The 21,757-nt window shown below is 42.3% G+C and overlaps 1 protein-coding gene across 1 annotated transcript in view; it reads right to left on the bottom strand.

Annotated features, from left to right (window-relative positions):
• Window positions 1–353: 353 nt before the first annotated feature.
• LOC137639975 (RING finger protein 145-like) overlaps window positions 354–21,757 on the bottom strand; it is a 50,329-nt gene continuing 28,925 nt past the window's right edge. Inside the window, exons 3-5 of the mRNA XM_068372308.1 lie at window positions 8,664–8,839; window positions 7,917–8,075; window positions 354–2,994 (exon numbers count right to left, since the gene is read on the bottom strand). Of these exons, the coding sequence (XP_068228409.1) occupies window positions 1,285–2,994; window positions 7,917–8,075; window positions 8,664–8,839 (2,045 nt within the window). The 3' untranslated portion in view covers window positions 354–1,284. The remainder of the gene's footprint in view (window positions 2,995–7,916; window positions 8,076–8,663; window positions 8,840–21,757) is intronic.

Raw genomic sequence — 21,757 nt, forward strand, 5'->3', positions numbered from 1 at the left:
GATTCTGTAACAGTAAGGTGAAGGAAATCCTGAACTTGGATTCTGTAACAGTAAGATGAAGGAAACCCTGAACCTGGATTCTGTAACAGTAAGGTGAAGGAAATCCTGAACTTGGATTCTGTAACAGTAAGATGAAGGAAACCCTGAACCTGGATTCTGTAACAGTAAGGTGAAGGAAATCCTGAACTTGGATTCTGTAACAGTAAGATGAAGGAAACCCTGAACCTGGATTCTGTAACAGTAAGGTGAAGGAAAGCATGAACTTGGATTCTGTAACAGTAAGGTGAAAGAAAGCCTGAATTTGGATTCTGTAACAGTAAGGTGAAGGAAAGCCTGAACTTGGATTCTGTAACAGTAAGGTGAAGGAAAACCTGAACCTGGATTCTGTAACAGTAAGGTGAAGGAAAGCCTGAACTTGGATTCTGTAACAGTAAGATGAAGGAAAGCCTGAACCTGGATTCTGTAACAGTAAGGCGAAGGAAATCCTGAACTTTGATTCTGTAACAGTAAGGCGAAGGAAATCCTGAACTTTGATTCTGTAACAGTAAGTTGAAGGAAAACCCGAACTTGGATTCTGTAACAGTAAGGAGAAGGAAAACCTGAACTTGGATTCTGTAACAATAAGGTGAAGGTATGCCTGAACTTGGATTCTGTAACAGTAAGGTGAAAGAAAGCCTGAACTTGGAATCTGTAACAGTAAGGTGAAGGAAAGCCTGAATTCAGAATATCGTAGAAAATATACTTTAGACGTGTAAAGAGAGCTACAATGAAGTGTACCAACAGAGTCCTGACATTTACAATGCAGTATTTCCCAAGCTACTTTGTAATCCTTTACAGTTATTCATAAGACATAAATCAATTATTTTTACCCAGACCTCTGATGAGACCAATATAGATCATTGCAATTCTCCATTTGCAAATACATTACACCTCTGAGCATAATATCTTTCTTTCAAAGATGTGAAAACAAACCTCTCAAAATATTATTCATCTCCAATAATGATCCCTACATGAAATGAATTTCTCAACTTTAAATGCCAAAGAAATACACATCCTAATTTTAAAATACGTAACATTATAAGTAATATAAAAATTACCTTGACATCATGTAACTTTTATAGTACAAAAATATTTACACAGACATTAATTGTGGCAAAATTTTTACAACTGCCTAATGTAATTATAAAAAAATAGAAACAGACTCAGCTCTTTCAAAAATTACCAATAATTTGATAGACCATCTTATTCTACGGGTATACATTTTGACTTTTGTGCTTCTACAACCTACTCTTCCCTGCTTTCAACAGCCTTTGGGAGTTCCTCTTCCTTTGCAGAATCCCTTGGGAGTTCCTCTTCCTTTGCAGAATCCCTTGGGAGTTCCTCTTCCTTTGCAGAATCCCTCGTGTCATCATCATCTGTGTTAATGAGAGAGAGATCTTCATTATCCCCATCATCGGGGAGAGGAATATTGGCTCCGAGCTCTCTCTCTATTGAATCTGGCGAGGGTGGGTCGCTACTAGATGAATCTTCTTGAGGAGAGGGTGTTTTTTCTTGTATGTTATCAGTATCTTTCAAAGTGATAGGGGCATGGCACATTGGGCATTTGTCTTGCACATATAACCACTTCCTAAGGCAAGGACCATGGAAGAAATGATGGCAATGAGTGCTTCGAGCCGACGACATTTCTGCGTAACATATAGCACACACATCATTGTAAGCTTCCAACTGCTCTGGAGAAGCTTCAGGCAAAGCTGATATCTTCTTGGCAGCTTCCAAACGTGACAAGAAGCTTTTCCAACCTTGCTGTAAACGTTGCCACACATTGAAATAAAAATGGATGAGTAGAACGACAGCATTAATCCAGGACCACATGCCGGTTATGCATTCTTTCACTCCTGCCCCTACAACGAATACTGCAACTATAAATTCAAATACCCGTGTTGTCACTCTAGTGTAATAAACTAAGTCATCTAAACCAGGCCATGGCTGGGCACATACAGCATCCCATGTAAGGAGTATATAAATGGCCAAGAGTCCTAAAACTTGAACAGATGTCATAATACTTGTGGACACAACTAGCAATAGCCAAAAATCTTGCTCAAAAATGAGAGTGAACATATATACCATGTATAAAGGAAGAATTAAGAGCAGTAAACATGCAGAGATTGCTCTGGCATGTCTGGAAAAAGAGACTACACCCTGGGCACTAAGTGCTAGGACTACAGGTTCCACTAGTTCATACATGCTCTGGACTAGTGAAGTTACAACAATCAGCAGAATAATCGCAAGAACTGCTAAACGTTCACGCGTTTCCATGCTAAGTAAAGATGTTTGCACAGCTAAAAGAGCCATCGTAACTCCCTCAGTCCACCCTGAATGGACTAAATCATCTGGAAGGGGAGCTGCCCCTGGTCCAGCTGTATATGCCCTCGTTAAGGATAAAATTAATCGAGATGCATATGAGACAGCAACACATGTACCAGCCAACATTAGAGGAGTGTAACAAACTTCAGCGGCACTTTGAATAATCACCAGATACCACACCTCACCTGGTGCCCCATTTCCAACGGACGATACTGAGGACCCTATACCATCAACTACTGGGGATGAGACTCCCAAAACAACACCACTTATAGTAGTTGCTGTATGGGATCCTGATTTAGGAGCAACAGCAGTATTATACGAAGGTAGATAATGGTTGTATAGCTGTGTTGAAAACAGCACAAGCCAAAACAAAAGAAGCTGTATGGGCACAAAAAGTCTACTCCAAATATTTACAACAACCCCAACGGGCCCAAAAAACTCAATCATCTCTACCAGTGAAGTGTACATATTTTTTAAAAATCTAAATACATGAGGAACACAGAGAAATATATACTGAACTGTTAAGAATATGACAAAACAAGAAGCAAAGTTATGGGTCAAATGAAGTTCTGTGACAGGGAAACCTGCCAGTCGTGCAAACACAGGAACCAGGTACACCAACAGGAAAATCTGAAAGTAAGATAAATATATCACATATTTTCATTTAGCTTTAGTATTCTAGAAACATATCAACAAAGGTAAATTTGCATATATATACAAGTGGGCTATGCCCAGTAATATAGCGTGCTAATAAAAAAATATAAATTTTCTAAAGTAATTTGTATTTTTCCTAGTTATACAAACCCGAATCATTAAAAATAGGGAACGTGTCTCCAGTAGAGGTGGACAGCTGTTGAATTCGTTACTAAGCTAATTATAGACAGGAGATGACCATGGGCTCTTCACTTTAGACCTTTGGCTCAAGACTGAGAGGAGTGGTTGAGGTGAGAAGTTTAACTTTAAAGGACTAAGGTTTGTATAGCTAGGAGAAATACAAATTACTTTCAAAATTTGTTATTTATTCCTATGGGTATACAAACCTTTTGTCCTTTAAAATTGTGACACTCACTGATTGGTGTGGTTTTAAATTATGTAGTTTCTGGTCACGTGGTTTCTGAACACATAATTCTGCCAGCTGTACAGTTCCGGATTGCGGCTGATGATCATATGGTTCCTGATCACGGCTGCCAATCGTATGGTTTCCGATTACGGCTCCCAATCGTATGGTTCCCGGTCACGGCTATCAATACTGAAGCATGGTTTGTGATTGCAGCTGCCAATCGTATGGTTCCCTATTGCAGCTGCCAATTGTATGATTCCCAATCGCTGCACATGGCCATTATTATTATTGCTATTATTATTATTATTATAATAACTAGCTAGGCTATAACCCTAGTTCAAAAAGCAAGACGCTGTAAGCCCAAGGGTTCTAAAAGGGATAAATAACCCAGTGAGGAAGGGATACGGAAATAAATAAACTACATGAGAAGAATAAACAATCAAAATAAAATTTTTCAAGAACAGTAACAACATTAAATTAGACCATGGGAAATGAGAATTAAGGAGAGCAAGCACAGGGAGTCTTGTCTTACCGGGAGAAACATGAAAGGAAAGAGCTAGAGGAAAAATCTGCTCGTGAATGGAAGACCTCATAGCCTGTACAAGCGATGAAAATGGTCATAGCTTCCCCTTCCACTGGTATTGTGTACTTGTACAATACTGGGAAAGCTGGAACAACGCACATGGCAGAAGCTCTGTGCCCCTAAAGCCACTGAAGAACAGGCGTGAGGTGCATACATGAACCGTGTACTGAAACGCATTCCCAAGGAAGGGAATGTTCCCGATAAGTAACCCCTCACTTTGCGTAAGAGGTGAGAATGTACTAGGGGCCCCTCATAAGTAGATACATTCCTGGAACAAACTGTCCCTTTCAAGCATACGTGGGTTGAGATCGATCAGGAGTGTTCTTGTCACTCAGCTGAGCCAAGTAGATACCTTCCCGGAACATACTATTCTTGTGATCCGGCTAAGAGAAAGAAGACTAATCACTAGGCACACACAGACTGCTCACGATGACGGAGAGTTTGGACACCAGAGATAATCTGAAACTTAGCACGGGGAAATACTGTGTGTGGCGATTGCGCTCTTGAATAATTATGGGTATAGACAATCGTGGTCCGGAGCCATCATGCACATGGATGACCAAGGGCTTAGATGATCATGTCTGGAATTTGTGGCATGGGTGATCACGTTTGTGGTGGTCGAGCTGGTGGACGACCGTGTGCGTGGTTGCTCTTATGTGGATGATCATGCATATAGTTCTTAGTGCGTGTGGATGGTCGTATTTATAGATGATTGTACACATGGCCATGATTGTGTGATAGTACATAATGAATCTTGTGAGCATGGACGATCATGGGTGTAGAATAAGATGAATGTGGGCACAGATAATCATGCGGGTAGCAACAATCTAGTCTGTGAAGGTGATCATGTTTAGAAGACAAAGCATCTAGCAGATCTAACATAGACATCCTTTGAGGTTCATGCTTGTAGAGAAGGAGTCACCGAAACATCCGGGGAACATCCTTGGCAAGAGAGGGATGAGAGCAAGGCTCTTTGTCATAACGAAATGGGTTCGTGCCTCATCTCTTTTGAGACTTAGAAATGGTAGCAGGGTTGTGTGCCTTTGTATCTTGTACCTCAATGTCTTCCAGGGAGGTCAAATTTGTGTAAAGTACTGTTCCTCCTGAGAAGTCACGCAGAGGAAACAGAGTGAGATTACAGCGAGTCAGATTGATCGGTTATGTTATGCCTCAGTTATTTCTTCCTTAGCAAGCATCAAATCCAAAGGTTTCAGCAGTCATCTCTGCAACTCTGCAACAGGCGAAGAGGAAACACCAGCAGCAGCGCGTACCGATATCTCTTTGGCATGCACCACTTTTCTTTCCCCGAGAGAAAGAGAAAGAGATATATCATCCAGGAAGAGGAAAGGAAAGGCAGCGCCCTTCATCCAGACCTGCAGGGTGTATGATCAGTTTATATGAGAGTTGTTAGAACCAATGTTTCTTTCTCGCTATGGGACAACTCTTTTTTTTTTTTTTGTCCTCACTCCTCCTGGCATGAGATCAAGCTGAGGAAAAAGGTGGGAAAACAATCCCACCGAGTACCCAAACACTTCCTTAGTTTCTTTCCACTAAGGAAAAACTCTTGGTACTCACTCAAGAAGGGAGGTTCCTGGTACGGTGCTGCACTGTCCCTCCCATTGGAAGAGAAAGGGTAGGAGTTACATATACAGTACGTAACTTGTATCGATCAGACTTCCTGGCCTTCTATGATGTCTTCTACTTGCTCTTCTCCAGAAGTTATAGCGAAGACTCGGCGAACATGAGGCAGGGAAGAAGGGAGAACTTGAAGTTCGTCTTATTCAGTCTTGCAGGCCAATGATAACACTCACAGAAAAGAAGACGCAACATCACAGCCAGGTGATACATTCCTAGCGCCTTATGAGGTCATCAAATGCTGAAGGAATGAAGACCGGCACCAGCAATATCCAAGGAAAGCCATCTTTTTTAGGTTCACATTGTCATCACTGTAGTAGAGCCACACACAAAGGATAGAACAGCGACAGATATGCTGCCTGACTTGAACAATTACTGTACACTGGATAACAGCAGGTAGCACAAAAAACTGTAACACAATTACAGCTATCATGAATCACTCCATATCCTTGACTCGTTCCATTAATCTCCCTCAAACATGATTCTCTTTAAAACAATCATACAATTTGAAAGAAGAATCAAACGATTAAAACAGCCACATGTACGCCTGCACTCTCTGGTGGCAGAAGTCAAAGTAATGGTTACGCTACATGGTACATGGGCCACACCTATACACCAACTGCTACTACTACTATACTACCTCGTTAAAAGTTTAAATGGCCGTTCTAGCTTCTCTGAATTCCTACTCCTGTTATAGGTCGAAGGTTTGTATTACGGGCAGGAAAAAATCAATGCTAGCCTAACTTCTTAATGGTTTTACTTCAAAATTCTTGGACATATATGACTGCAGCTTCTCCTATGAGTGAACAGTGTTATATACATAATGTCATCTTTGGTAAGCCATAGTGGTCAATAACTAAGGCTCCAGATCAGCCTGCATCTTGGCAGTCTAATATCTCCAGCTTGGTAGCCAGAGACAAAACTGTTTTCTGCCGTTTGGCAGCTATAAGCACGCATACAAAGATGCATGCCAAACACATTAGTACAGTACTTCCAAACCAGATGAGACTGCTACAAAAGCTAAAGCTTGCATCATGAGACACTTTTAAGCAAAAAATTATAATTGTGAGCCAAATTCACGGGGGCTAAGAAAGACACCTTGTGCAAAATTTCCACAATACAATATGCAACCCCAATCAAGTAAATTCAGACAATCACCAAACAATATTCTCATAATGCCCATCAGAACATACTCACAATGTATGGTTACAGCTCTAACTGACTGAACAGAGGTATTATTTTGCTCTCAATCCAGTCCGTTTGTTGATCCACACTATCAGGTATTTGCATTTTTCACACCAATTGTGGATATGGCTATTATTATTATTATTATTATTACTTGCTAAGCTACAACCCTAGTTGGGAAACCAGGATGATATAAGCCCAGGGGCCCCAACAGGGAACAAGGAAAAAAATATTTAAAAACAGTAACATAAATAATTCCTATATAAACTATAAAAACTTTAACAAAACAAGAGGAAGAGAAATTAGATAAAATAGTGTGCCCGAGTGTACCCTCAAGCAAGAGAACTCTAACCCAAGACAGTGGAAGACCATAGTACAAAGGCTATGGCACTACCCAAGACTAGAGAACAATGGTTTGACTTTGGAGTGTCCTTCTCCTAGAAGAGCTGCTTACCATAGCTAGAGAGTCTCTTCTACCCTCCCCAAGAGGATAGTAGCCACTGAACAATTACAGTGCAGTAGTTAACCCCTTAGGTGAAGAAGAATTGTTAAGTAATTTCAGTGTTGTCAGGTGTATGAGGAGAGAGGAGACTATGTAAAGAATAGGCCAGACTATTCTGTGTATAGATAGGCAAAAGGAAAGTGAACCGTAACCAGAGAGAAAGATCCAATGTAGTACTGTCTGGCCAGTCAAAGGACCCCGTAACTCTCTAATGTTAGTATCTCAACGGCTAACACTAAAGTGAGCAATTATTGGTGAGAGCAGATGTGCAAGGGATTACTGTATGTTTATCATGTCTGTTTGTATTCTATAAGAGGAGTTAGTATAATTGTAAGGCAGGTGAAGGCTAAACACATCTATTAATTTGACCTTACAGTACAGTACAAGAATTATCTAAGCTAATAGGATAACATACGCTGGTATCAGCAAATGAAATTCCAATGTAAATAACTACTGGTATTCACCTACAATAATTTACACTCTTGATTCAGATAGTACTTTAAAAGTAATTTTTCACACAAATAGTTCTTCCTCAAACTAATTATATAATAACACATTTATGCAACAAATCTTTTTGATACACTTACCTTGTCTTTGTTACAATCTAAATCCAGGAAGAAAGTGACGAACGTTGCCACTAACGTGTGAAATACAATAGCAGCAACCTGTTGCCTTAAGAACAAGGTTTCCATATCATTGTGAGGATCGAAAAGCGACTTTTGAAGCATCAGCATATTGGAAAAACCCTGAAATAAAAGATTCATTTAAAATAATGTCTTTAATAGAACTGGCAATCAAATAGTGGAAACAAAACATGAGTAGTTTTATATATAAGAAACTTGACTTGATAATAATTAGGACAACAAAATCCTTTGTAAGGGTCAAGCAGAAAATAGGATTACTATACAATAACGCCATCAATCTCATGTTTGGCAAAAGTATCCTTTTTACAGGATTTGCATCTGAACTCTTTCCAATGTCTCATATGTTGCGCATTCCATGTTTAAATAACCGTCTGGTCTAAATCTACTTGATGGTTACTGCCTGGTACAATTACTTTACATGATTCACCACCTTATTTCAATTTCCTTTTTAATATTTTGATAATGATGGAAAAGGCAAACCACAATTACTTAACTCTCACTAGCTGACCAGAAGGAAACACAAGTGTACTGGCAACATATGAAAAAGCTAAACAAAAATAATGCATGCAATGTAAACATGCAATCGCTTCATCAGAAGAAAAACAAGAGTACTGTATAGTAATGTACAAAATTAAATATAGAATTAAACAGATGGCATAATTGCTCTTATAGAAATGTCCCAATACTCACCTGGAAGCTTACTGTGCCATAATCAGGCCATTGACTGACAAGGCGCTTCTCCCCCTCAATATAATAATTTGAAAAAGTGTCGGCTGCGGCTAGTACAGCTATAGTGAGGTAGTGCATATACAACATGACTAATTGTTGCAGTGGTAGTAACAGCACTAAAACTCCTTGAATCACAGCTGTAAAACAAAAACATATTTTTATGCGATGAAAAGCACAACAAGATCTTCCTATGCAAACTATCTAACCAAACTACAGTTTATGAAAGAATCGGAAAATTCTGCAATAAATAAACACATTAGGTAAATAAATATTCTATCAATATAAAGAATGAAATAATACATAAAAATGACAAACTTATAACAGAGTTAGTATTTTTCCTAACATACAAACCCGGATTCTTTACTATAGGAGATATTCTAGCGCGAGCTGGAAAATACGGAAGAAAACCTTAACAAGGTCGTTAACGACTGGGCCGGTAGTTATCCCCCTGTTGGGGGTGGAGGACTACCGGCCGGTAGCTACCGAGTACCTTCAATCGGATTCTAGCTAGGACTATATTAGGGGGCGGTGACGGCGGGAAGATTTGAGTAAAGAATTCGGGTTTGTATGTTAGGAAAAATACAAACTCTGTTATAAGTTTGTCATTTGTTCCTACACTAAATACAAACCCTCATTCTTTACTATAGGAGACTTAGTCTTGAGGTCAGGGTGGACGAAAGGTTCTCTATTCCTAGAGAAGATAGTCCATAGACTAGACTCTATTAATGAACAATCTCCAATTAACTTTCTTTGTAGATCCCCAAATCCAGCATGACTGAAGGTTTGTAATTACGTAGAAACCAAAGTTTCAGCATGAAGAGGGTCGGGAGCAATACCAGGACCCTTTCATACAAAGGGTTCCCCTGACCTTGAAAAGGGGAACCCTCGTGACTACGAGTATAACTTATACCCTGTGATAGGAGTCAGATGAGTTTCATACATTATTTCCATTGATGAACTGGTCACAGACTAGGATACCCAGATGGGAGGAAGAAGAAAGAGCAGAAGATAGATGGATGTTCTTCTAAAACCTAGTGTAACTTAGAATCCTCGATCAATGGCTACTGTCCCCTGAAAGGGTGTAAAGGTAGTTACAGCACCTGTTGACCTGCCCCAATAGGTCCTATAGAAAAGGTGTTTAGAGACCTATGTGTCACATCTCATAGATAGTGAGAGGTGAATGTAGATTGGCGCTTCCAGACTCCAGCTGTTAAGACTTGGGAGACTGAGAAATTCTTCTTAAATGCCAGTGAGGCAGCTACTCCCCTAACTTGATGGGCTTTGGGTTGAGCTGCCTCAGGGTCTCCGTTAATGGCTCTCGCAATAACTTTCTTGAGCCAGAAAGAGATGGTGTTGCGAGAGATTCTCTTCTTAACCTTGTTGGTTCTGAGGAAGAGATGACGGAGGCGTGGTCTGAAAGGTCTGGTGCGCTTCAGGTATTTCTTTAGCGCCCTGACCGGGCACAGTAGCAATTGATCAGTATCCTGAGTTGCCCTATTGAGGCTGGAAAATTGAAATTCTCTAAACCTCTCATCGGCAGATGAAGGATTCTAGGTTTTGGCCACAAAGCTTGGCACGAAGTTGAGAGAGACTTCCCCCCATTCTCTAGTATGGGTGACTTCTTAGGATAGACCGTGAAATTCACTAACCCTTTTTGTCGAGGCCAGAGCTACTAGGAAGACGGTCTTAAGGGTAAGGAAGAAATCAGAGGCCTTATTTAAGGGCTCATATGGAGGCCCCTTTAAGGAGCGTAAGACCAGGGACACGTCCCAAGGTGGTGGTCTAATCTCCACTGGGGGGCAAGATCTCTCAAAACCTCGAATCAACAAGGTGATATCTTCTGAGGTGGAAAGGTCAACTCCTCTCAGTCTGCAGATGAGGCTTAAGGCTGAACGATAGCCCTTAATTGCCGAGACTGAAAGGAGTTTCTCCTCCCTGAGGTAAACTAGGAAGTCTGCCACTAAAGGAAGAGAAGGATCGAGTGGAGACACGCCTCGCCCTCTACACCAAGCTGCAAACACTCTCCATTTTGCTTGGTAGAGGTTTGTAGAAGATTGGCGCAGGTGCCTGGACATGTGTTCAGCCACCTTTCCTGAAAAGCCTCTGCTTCTGAGGAGAGACTGGACAGCCTCCAGGCGTGAAGTTTCAGGAAGTGGATTCTCCCGTGGGGGATACCACTGTGTGGCTGCATCAACAGATGGGGTTCTGGAGGCAGGAACCTCGGCACTTGAACCAGCAGGGAAAGGAGATCTGCGTACCACTCTCTGCTTGGCCAAGCCAGAGCTATTAGTGTTAGCTTGCAGTCCTGTGAGATCCTGAGTTTGTTGATCACCTTTCTGAGCAGGCAAAAGGGAGGGAAGGCATAAGCGTCCAGGTTGTCCCAGGAGTGTTGGAGGGCGTCCTGGATTGCTGCCTGATGGTCTGGAACTGGGGACCCGTAGCGGGGAAGCTTCGCATTCAGAGAGGTAGTGAACAGATCTATTGTGGGTAAACCCCACAAAGCTATTACTGTCTTCGCTACTCGAGGATCCAAAGACCATTCTCCACTCAGCACTTGGTGATGCCTGCTCAGCTGATCCGCCACGATGTTTTTCCAGCCCGGAATAAACCTGGCTGAAAGAGAAATGTTGTGGCTTTCTGCCCACTGGCAGATCTGGACTGCTAACAGACAGAGGTCTCTTACCAGAGTACCCCCTTGCTTGTTGATGTATGAGACGGCTGTGGAGTTGTCGCTCATCAGAACCACCTCTCGTCCGTGTAGATCTTCTACAAAGAATTTTAGGCCTTTCCAGGCAGTTAATAATTGTAGGGGGTTTAAATGGAGAGACTTCTCTATCAGAGACCAAACTCCTGATGCTAGTTTGGGGCCTAGGTGGTAACCCCATCCCCGTAGCGACGCGTCCGAAAAGAGTTCTAACTTCGGACTCAGGTTTTGGAGGGGAATGCCCGTTTGGGTGTTCTCTCTGGTTGACCACCAATGAAGATCTTGTAGCACCAGACTTGGAACCTCCACTGCCAAGAATGGGGAATCTGAATTTTGAGACCAATGGGTCTTCAGATGCCATTAGAGACTTCTCATTCTCGATCTCCCGCCTGGAACCAGTTTTTCCAGAGAGGCAAGATGGCCCAGAAGACACTTGGCTGAAGGTGGTAATGGAGACAAGAGATGGGTGATGGACTGATCCAGTCTCCACAGCCTGTCTTCCGACGGAAACACTCTCCCTGCCTGGGTGTTGATGGACATACCCAGATAGTTCAAGACTTGGGTCGGAGTTAAGCAAGACTTTTCTGCATTTACAAGGATCCCCAGATCCTTGCAGAGATTCAGAAGTCTTCTCAGATGATCCAGAGCTAGCTCCTTGGACGAGGCCAGGAGCAGCCAATCGTCCAGATATCTTAGCAGACGAATTCCATGTTTGTGCGCCCACGAAGATACGAGTTTGAAGATCTTCGTAAAGACCTGTGAGGTGGTCAAGAGGCCGAAGCACAGGACTTTGAACTCGAAGATTCGACCCTGAGCCAGAAAGCGTAAGAATTTCCGAGATGTGCGATGGATTGGCACTTGGAAATAAGCATCTCTCAAGTCTACAGATGCCATGGAGTCTCCTGGACGTACTGCTTGGGTGACGGAAGCCGCTGTCTCCATTTTGAATGGAGTCTGCTTCACGAACTGGTTCAGAGTCGAAAGATCTATTACTGGTCTCCAACCTCCCGAGGCTTTCTCTACCAGAAAGAGGCGACTGAAAAACCCTGGGGAAGAGTTGGAGACCTCTTGAATGGTGTCTTTTAGAAGCATGCTCTGTATCTCCCGAGCTAGGGCTTGCTGTTTCCCGGGATCCCGAGGGACCTGGGAGGACGAGATCCGGGGAGGAATTAGAGGAGGAGGAGAGTCTATGAAGGGAATGCGGTATCCCAACGAAGCACCCTCATGGTCCATTGCATGGCCCCCATAACTTTCCACCTCCTACAACTCCCCTGCAGGCACCCCCAACGCACTGTGAGGGGGGAATCGAGACCCTATTTCTGTCTAGGGTTCCTCCCTCTGCCTTTAGCCTTAGGAGGAGCCGACTTTCCTCTGCCCATAGGTTTGGGTGTAAAAGAGGGGCGGCTGAGGTTCTTGGCTGGCAGTGGAGTTGCGATTGTTGCCTAGGGTTGTGAAGTTGGCTGCTGTTGCATTGGACGAAAGGAAGCAGCCTTTTGCATTGCAGTGTCCTGCGTCTCCTTCCTTCAAGTCTCTAAGGTAGAGTAGACTGCTTGTCTAGCGAAGAGGAGAGGTTGTAAAAGATCACAGTTCCTCAAATCAGATTTCTCAGATTTACCGATGCTCCTATGCAGTCTGGAGACTACCGATTCCCTCCTTTTGAGAAGCCAGTTGCCCCACATCGTTGCAGCTGTAGCAGTTAGAAAGTCCATTGTCTTGGCCCCAGCAGCCAGGACTTCCTGCAGAGACTGCATGGAATTTTGGTTTGAAAGGTCCTCGTGACTTGCAAGATAGCCCACTGTGCCAGACCATGTGTCAAACCAGGATAGTGCCTCTAGAAGAGACATTGACGCTGCTTCCATTGTTGAGGCTTCTGCTGCGGTAAAGGAGACTGGAAGGGAAGAGAGTCTCTCTGCAGAGCAGCCAGGAGTAAGCCTTGCTGTGAGGGAATCAAGTGTCAGAGGCGAAGGGTTGGCGTCTCTGACCTTTTAAAAGCGCCTTTGCCTCGAAAAAGGAAACTGCTGCAGTTTATGGGATCCTTGAGACTTCAAGGAACTCGTTTCCTCCGAGACTGCCTGCGAGACCTTCCTCAGACGGCCTGCAGTGGGAATAGACAAGGGAAGTTCGATTCTGGTCTTAGGGTTAGGTGGAGGACGACATAGCCTGTCTAAAGCTGGAGCATCGGTATGACGAGGCGACAGGTGTAAATCTCTGAGACCTGAGATATTACACATCGTTCTTAGAGCCCTCAGATAGGCGGACTCTAAATTTTTTGATGGTTGTTCCTCCGAGGATTGATTGATTGATTGATTTAAAGTTTTCAAGCATCCTGACATCTAAGGTCATTGACGCCAATATCATTTAGTTTATGTATTAAAAAAATAAAAATAAAAAATAAAAGAGTATTCAATTAAAATCATAAAAGTTGAATGTCATGAAAGTTAAATAGTTTTCAGAAGACCTGCTTCTGAAATAAATCTAAAAATGCCACTTGTATAGTAGGACACATCATGTCCAAGAATCTTGGCAAGGATGAACCTGCCACCCTCACCTCGAGCCTCAAATAAATATCTATTCCTTAAGTTGTTATAATTGGGGCATTCGGTCAACAAATGCCTCACTGTTAGAGGTACTAAACAGTCGTCACAATACGGTTGGTGTTGGCCTTTCAGCAAAAACTCGTGTGTCAATCGAGCGTGACCAATACGGAGACGACAAAGAGACGTCTCCCATTTTTGGGGCATCATATTATACCTCCAAGGAGATATGACATTTGTTACCTCTCTCATTTTATTGCCATCTACGCTATCCCATTGCTGTTGCCATTTATTGCAAACCAATTTCTTGATGTCAGGTAAGAAATCATTACAGGGAATGGGATACCTTCTTGGCAGCAACTCGGATGCAGCATTCTTAGCCAGTGAATCTGCCTTCTCATTCCCAGACACACCTACATGTACTGGGACCCAACAAAATCGAACTGTTATACCTCTCCGTACAATAATAAAAAGCCATTCTAAAATCTTTAAAACTAGAGGGTTATTAGAATTAAAAACTTCTATAGCTTGAAGGACACTCCTTGCATCACTAAAAATTGTAAAATTACCCTCCTTCTCCAACGCTATTTTCTCAATAGAAGTTAATATGCCATATAGTTCGGCAGTAAATATGGAAGCGGTCAGAGGAAGTGCACCTCTACAATTAAAACCATTACTATGTACTCCAAATCCAACGCCAGCATCAGATTTGGAGCCATCAGTATAGATAAAAGTTGATCCTCTATGTTTTTTAACATGTTCATTAAAAAGAGACCTGGCTTCTAGGTCTGACATATTCTTCTTATCTCCAATAAAATATTTACAAAAAGATATCTCTGGTAATTTCCATGGAGGCGTTGATGATACCTTGAATGGAAATACCTTACTTCTAATTATATCCAGACTGTTTAATAATTGTTTCACCCGAAAGCCATAGGGTTGAGGAGATTTTGGGTGCAACTCAAAGTATGTTTGGTGCCTTACAAGGCTTGCAGTCTGGAAGGCTAAAGAATTAGGGAGTCTTTGCAATCTAAACCAATACCGAATAATGAAAGACATTCGGTAAAGGTCCAGAGGCAACTCTCCAGCATCAACAAGGAGACTTGGGATAGGCGAGGTTCTAAATGCTCCTGTGGACAATCTAATACCAGTATGATGTATTGAATCTAATATCTTTAATCGGCTTGGGGTGGCTGAGGGGTATATTTCACATCCATAACTAATCTTGGAAAAAATCAAGGGCTTGTATAATTTTAAAATAGTATTGCGGTCTGGCCCCCATGATGTATGTGACAATACCTTTAAAAGATTCAGAGCCTCAAGACATTTAGCTTTTAATGCTTTAAAGTGAGAAACCCATGTAAGTCTACAATCAAATATCAAACCTAAAAATTTAGCTTCCCCTACACATGGGATACGTTAACCTTTAATGTATATATCCGGGTCTAGATGTGCTCCCCGGATACAACAGAAATGTACAATAGTAGTTTTACTTGTCGAGAACTTGAATCCATTCATATCGGCCCACTGGATAATTTTGTCAATTGAGAGTTGCAGTTTTCTCTCAACCATTGCCATTTTAGCTCCAGCAAATAATATGGAGAGATCATCCACGAATAATGTTGAGAGAACATCCTGGGGAATGGCTGAGGATATCCCATTAATTGCTAGTGCAAAAAGGGTCACACTCAGCACACTACCCTGAGGAACTCCTTCTTCCTAGCACTTACTCTCCAATAGAGCTTCCCCCACTCTTACTTGAAAAACTATATTTGAAAGAAATGCCTGAATAAATAGCGGAAGCTCGCCTCTCAATCCCAAGTCATGAATTGTTTCAAGTACACCATACCTCCAAGTGGTATCATATGCCTTTTCAAGGTCAAAAAAGACTGTCACATGGTGCTGTTTGGAAGCAAACGCTTCACAAATAGAGGACTCAAGTCGTATCAACACATCAGTCGCTGAGTGCATTTTTCTGAATCCACATTGAATCGGTGATAAAATATTCTTCTTTTCAAGGTACCAAATTAGTCTTGCATTGACCATCTTCTCCATTATTTTACATAAACAAGATGTCAATGCAATAGGTCGGTAGTTTGCTGCTAAAAACTTGTCCTTACCGGGTTTTAAAAAGGCTAAAATGATGGGTAGTTCCCAAACACTTGGATAACTATGATCATGCCATATTCTATTAATAATGCTTAAAATAAATAACTTTGTATTAAAATGTACATGTTTAATCATTGCATATGGAATTCCATTGGGTCCCGAGGCTGTATTGTTACAATTAGTAAGAGAGGAATCATATTCTCTTTCAGTAAAAGGAGAATTATATGACTCTTCCCTTCCTGTTACAAAATTTAAAATTTCTTTTCCTCGTTGCTCCTATACTGGTGACCAGGAGCTCCTTCACATTTGCTGGATACATTTGTAAAATGTTCAGCCAGGGCATTGCTGACATCATTTGCTTCAGTCACATACTGACTGTTCATCTTCAACACTGGTGGTGGGTTCAGGGTAAATTTGCCGGCAATCTTTTTTATTTTCCTCCACACAGCAGATGGTGGTGTTCTACTGTTAATGGAGGAAACAAAAGACACCCATGATTGGCGCCTAGCTTTCTTCATGGCACGACGGAACTGTGCTCTACATTTCTTGTATATAATCAAATTGCTCTCAGTGGGGTGTCTGCGCAGTCGAGTTAAAGACCTTCTTGTGGCTCTGTGCAGAGCAGTTAGTTCTGAAGACCACCAAGGGACTGGTCATCGTTTGAATAACCCTGTTGTTTTAGGAATTGAATTAACTCCTGCTGTATGAAGGGTTCCATTAAGCAAGTCTATGGCATCATCAATATTTTCAAACTATTATGCATTTCCTTCAATTTCACTTAGCTCACGAAATCTATCCCAGTCCGCCTTATCAAGATTCCATTGCGGAGATCTTTGTAAAGGTGGACCATTGTTGGTGTTTATAATGATTGGTGCATGATCACTAGTATGCCAATCATCTAATGTCCTCCAATCGAAATCAAGGAGACAGTTAGAGCTTGCAATTGAAAGGTCGATGCATGACAAGGTACCCGTCTGTACATGGAAGTGTGTGGGTTCTCCTGTATTAAGGAGTCCGAAATCCTCGTTTTCCACAATTGATGATATAATATTGCCCCTGGTGTTTGCTAAAACATCACCCCACAATGGATGTCTACCATTCAAATCTCCAAGTAAAAGAAAAGGTTGAAGAAGCTGTTGAATCACCTCTACTAAATCTTCATACAATATATTATCATTTGGAGGCAAGTACAGTGAACAAATTGTATATTTTCTCCCTATATCAATCTGTACAACCACTGCCTGCTGAGGTGTACGGACAGATATAGGTATTTGGGGAACATCTTGACGAACGTATATGAGACTTCCGCCATGGCTCCCCACTCCGTGATCATAAGGTATCCTATAACTAATATATTCGCGAGGACAAGGGGTATTAGCATCAAGCTTGCTCTCCTGTTGACTTGCTATTATGGGAGAATGCTCGTAAACTAAGAGCTTAAGTTCTTCATATTTGGCCCTTAAACCCTGACAATTCCATTGCAAAATGGAGGAGAAAACTATGGTTTATTTTTTGGAAGAGCTTTTGGATGAAGTCTTCCCATTAGAAATTTTTGATCTAATGCTATTTCCCGGTGGTGTTATTAGAGAGGGTCTTGATAAATATGGTTTTTTGTTTGTGCTTTTCTTGTTGTCGTCCTGATCCAATTGTTGAGGGGGATGGTGGATCTCAACTTGAATTTCTGATTTATTGAAATTGTCTTCTGGTTGATCAGAAACATCAACAGACAAAACATCATATTTATTTGATGTCATAACTCTAATATTTCTTATGGAAGGGGGTGAGAGAGGTGGAGGTCTCTCTCTTTTCCTATTTATAGGTGGTGAGGATCTACCAGATTTTTGCACCTTCCCTACCACAGGTGCACCTGGTAACTTTGTTTCGGGTGGAACCTCCATCAAATCAGGCAAGGACATGGCCTGAGAGAGGTTAGTACTATTGCTGGTAATGGTGGATGAAGTTTGTATAGAAGTGGGCAGTGCCGCAGTTTTAATACACAGTGGCAAAGCCTTGGAAGGCAATATGCTTACTTTGTCACGCAAAACTCTACTATCATTAGATGATGTATTTCTTTTCTTGGAATTACTGACAGCACTATGTGGGTTCGATGTCTCCTGTGGTATATTTTCTCTTGATTTCAGTGCCTTTGCATAGCTTTTTGTTTTTTTCAGTAGTCTTTTGGCATGTCCTACGCTTATGTGTTCTACACTGGATTTGTTGAGGGCTGCTTCTTCAAACTTATAAATCTCGCAGCTCCTGTCAGTGGATTTATGGTTTGAATTGCAGTTCAAACAGCTGGGCTCAAGTGTACTCTCTCCATGATAAGGTTTGGAACAGTTGCTATACATTTTTTCATTAGAAGGATGCCCAAATTTTAAACACTTGAAACATTGTAAGGGCTTTTGTTTGAAAGGTCGAACTTTTATTCTTTCATTTTCAATATCGATGTGGAAAGGCACATCAGCATCCTGGAAAGTAAGGATAATCATTGACATCCCAGGAATCTTGTGCACTTTCCACACTGTTAATGGGCACATGGCTAGTATTTCCTCTTCTGTAAATTCATACAGATCTTTATTGAAGACTACCCCCCTTCCGTAACTAAAGTTTAGGTGGGGTTTGACATCTAACATATCCTCATCACTGCTTGTCTTAAGGTTAGACAGTATAACTGACTGCGTGTATGATTTTGCATGGATTAGGAAGCTATTTTTCCCAAAGCGAGATATATCACATGGTGCAATGGTTCCTACCTTTTTCTGAATTAGTTTGCTAATTTTAAAATAATTCCCATTACTGTACTCCCTTTAGGCTCGGCAACAAGCCACATTGGTCGTTTTGGCTTTCTTTGGGGGAGCATAGTTATATCGATATCTTTCTCAAACCAGTCAGCAGGTCTAGGCCTATATACATCCTAACAGTTTGGTATCTTATCACATAGGGCACCCATGACATTTAAGTTATTAATTTTGATATCATTGATGTTACATATTGCATTGAATGCTTCTTCATGATTATTATAAGTTATCCATGAATGCCATTTTTCATTTTTAAGTTTCATTCTAATTTCTTTTATCACTCCATAGCATCTAAATGATTTATATATCATATCATAATCAGTATTTATTGGAATTTGGGTAACATGAAGGATTCAAAGTTTCCCTTTGTTACCCGACTTAATTGGTTTTAAAACATTAGTAGAGGGATTCTTTTTTGTTCCTAGGTCGTCAACAGAATTTTCCTTAATTGAATTAGCAGAGGTCGTCAACAGGGGATGGGGGTTCATTACTTAAAGTATCCATTAGACGAGAAAGAGAGAAAAGGGTTAGTTTGATGTACCTGCTCGAGAATGTTAGGCCATCACACGTAAGAAAGGAAATTTGCACTCTCCACTATCGGCACAATGAGAGTATACTTCCCAGATGGTCCACTCCATACCCTACCCGAAGGATAGCATCAAAACAGATATAGAGGCACAGGTGTAAGCTGAACCCGCCTGTTAGGATTGAGACCAAGAAGCTATGGAATCATCCTCCCCATATCTGTAATGACGGGCTTCCGGCCAAAAGCCGAGAGTCCTACCCCAAAGCATTGGATCCCCCTGGATTCCGAAGACCCAACAATTGAGAATAGTTCCGCCAAAAAGGTCCAAACCATCTTCGGGATGGCTGAAAACATCTAATACTCTTACATATAGCTTTGAATGCAAACACCTCCCAACCGTGATACCTCCTCCCACTCATCAAAGCAGGCAGCAATAAAGGATGTATGAACATCCCCGCCGGGGCTACAATGGATGTAGAAACATCCAAGCCATAGGAGAAAAAAAAAAATAATAAATATATATGTACATAATATATAAACACACATAATGAGGGAAATTTTTCTCATAGAGTTTGGAAAGCAAGACGAAAGAAAGTTTATGAAATTAGGATAAGGTCGAAGTAATATTGAGTAAAAGAAAAAGGTGAAGGAGAGAAATTTAGATTCGAACTGGGGGAGCAATTTCCCCAAGTTCAAGAGCCTTCTTGCCCGTCACCAAGTTTCAGCACGGGAATGAAATGCCGGGCTGAAGCTCAATGACTTTATCAAGGCATTCTCTCATTAAGAGGGTGTTCCTCCGAGGAATCCTCAGGTCGCGTTAATTCCTTGTGAGAGAGGGCGGTCGAAGCCCGAATGTCTGAAGGTAACGTCGAGGTAACATGACATTGCCGACAATCCAGAGGAAGGCTGAGCGCTGGTTGATGGCACCGCGAGCGCAAGATCCTGCCTGGAAGTTGAAGGTTTAGGCGAAGGCGACCGAATTAACGGTACTGTCTCAATAAGAGAATACGTTGATCGGCGGCCTGGCCTTTCACCTCTGTTCTCAGCTGAAGAGGAGAAGGGCTGAACCCCTGCGTCTTCTTCCGAAATTCTCGCGAAGCCCATATTTCTTAATTCATTAGAAAGTACGGGAATAGGTGCTGTTCTGTCTGAAACGCGAGGGCGCAGTAAATGACCTCGTGCGGATATGTCCGGAGACTTGTGCACTCGGAAGTTTGACATACGGGAGCGCTCTCTCTCTGATGATACTAAGCGACGGCAAGAAGAAGTGTTCTCTCTCGCTTTCCCAGCGCGAACTGAGCTCTTCGTGAAGAAATGTGAAGGAGAGGAAACACGCTCAGAGTGTTCTCTTTCCTCGGTTGCACTCTGGGCACGATCTGATTTAACCTCGTCCCAACGGGAGCGCTTGTTGCACTTGGGAGAACTCTATCGTGAAGAAGAGCGCGAACGTCTCGTAGAGCTCTTCTTCTTATAGCGCCTAGATGATTCCTCGAGAGAGAAAGACGATCGCAAAGTAGAACGATAGCACGAAGAAGTATTCCTCTTATGTTTGTGACGAGAGCGCTTATCGCGTATCGGCGAGACATTTCGTGAAGAGATATAAGGCGAGGAAGAACGAGAACGATGACGTCTCTTCCTATGTCACCTCTCTCTCCGACGAGAACGTCTTGGCGAAGGAGAGCGAGCTCTCCCTTTCCTCTTCTCTCTCTCTCTCCTATCCTCTAAGGAGGACGAATACGACGAGGAGGAGGAGGTATCCCGATGATCACGCTTGCGACGTTGTTTCGTCGTAATGCAAGCGAGGAGCGAAGTAGGCTCCGCAGGGGCTGACGTTATTACCTCCGCTGACACCTCAGCGGCCGCTGATTGAGCTGACGGGATATCAGCGAGGTCCGGAACTCCCGAGGATTCCAAAACAGAAGGGACCTGAGGTAAAACTGTGCCTGCGAGGAACTGGTTCCCCACCTCCACAGAAGGAGAACCAGGAAGTCCAAGGGCAGGCCATACCGCTCGCACGTTATCTGGAATAGAATTATTTCCGATGACGAACGAAACTATCCCACTGGGGGGGGGGCAACTTGATTCGCCTGCCCCGGGGGAATAGGTGTTAAGTCAATGGTGCCGCTCTTCCTTGACTTCCCCCCGGAGGAAGGAGGCAAGGAGGCAAGGAAGAGTCTGAAGGAAGAGATCAAGGGGCTGAAGAAGAGGCCCGAGACTCCTTACCTTTCGATGGCGAACCTGGAGGTAACGAATCCTTCTTGGATTTCTTCTTCTCCCTCTTCATGAACTTATCCCACTGCGTAGGCGACCATTCCTTACATCAGCACACTTATGACCTTTGCATGAAGGGCATAAGGAATGAGGATCCACCTCCGGTGGTGACA

This window comes from Palaemon carinicauda, chromosome 4 (genome assembly GCF_036898095.1).
Source record: "Palaemon carinicauda isolate YSFRI2023 chromosome 4, ASM3689809v2, whole genome shotgun sequence".
In the NCBI taxonomy this organism is placed as follows: domain Eukaryota; kingdom Metazoa; phylum Arthropoda; class Malacostraca; order Decapoda; family Palaemonidae; genus Palaemon; species Palaemon carinicauda.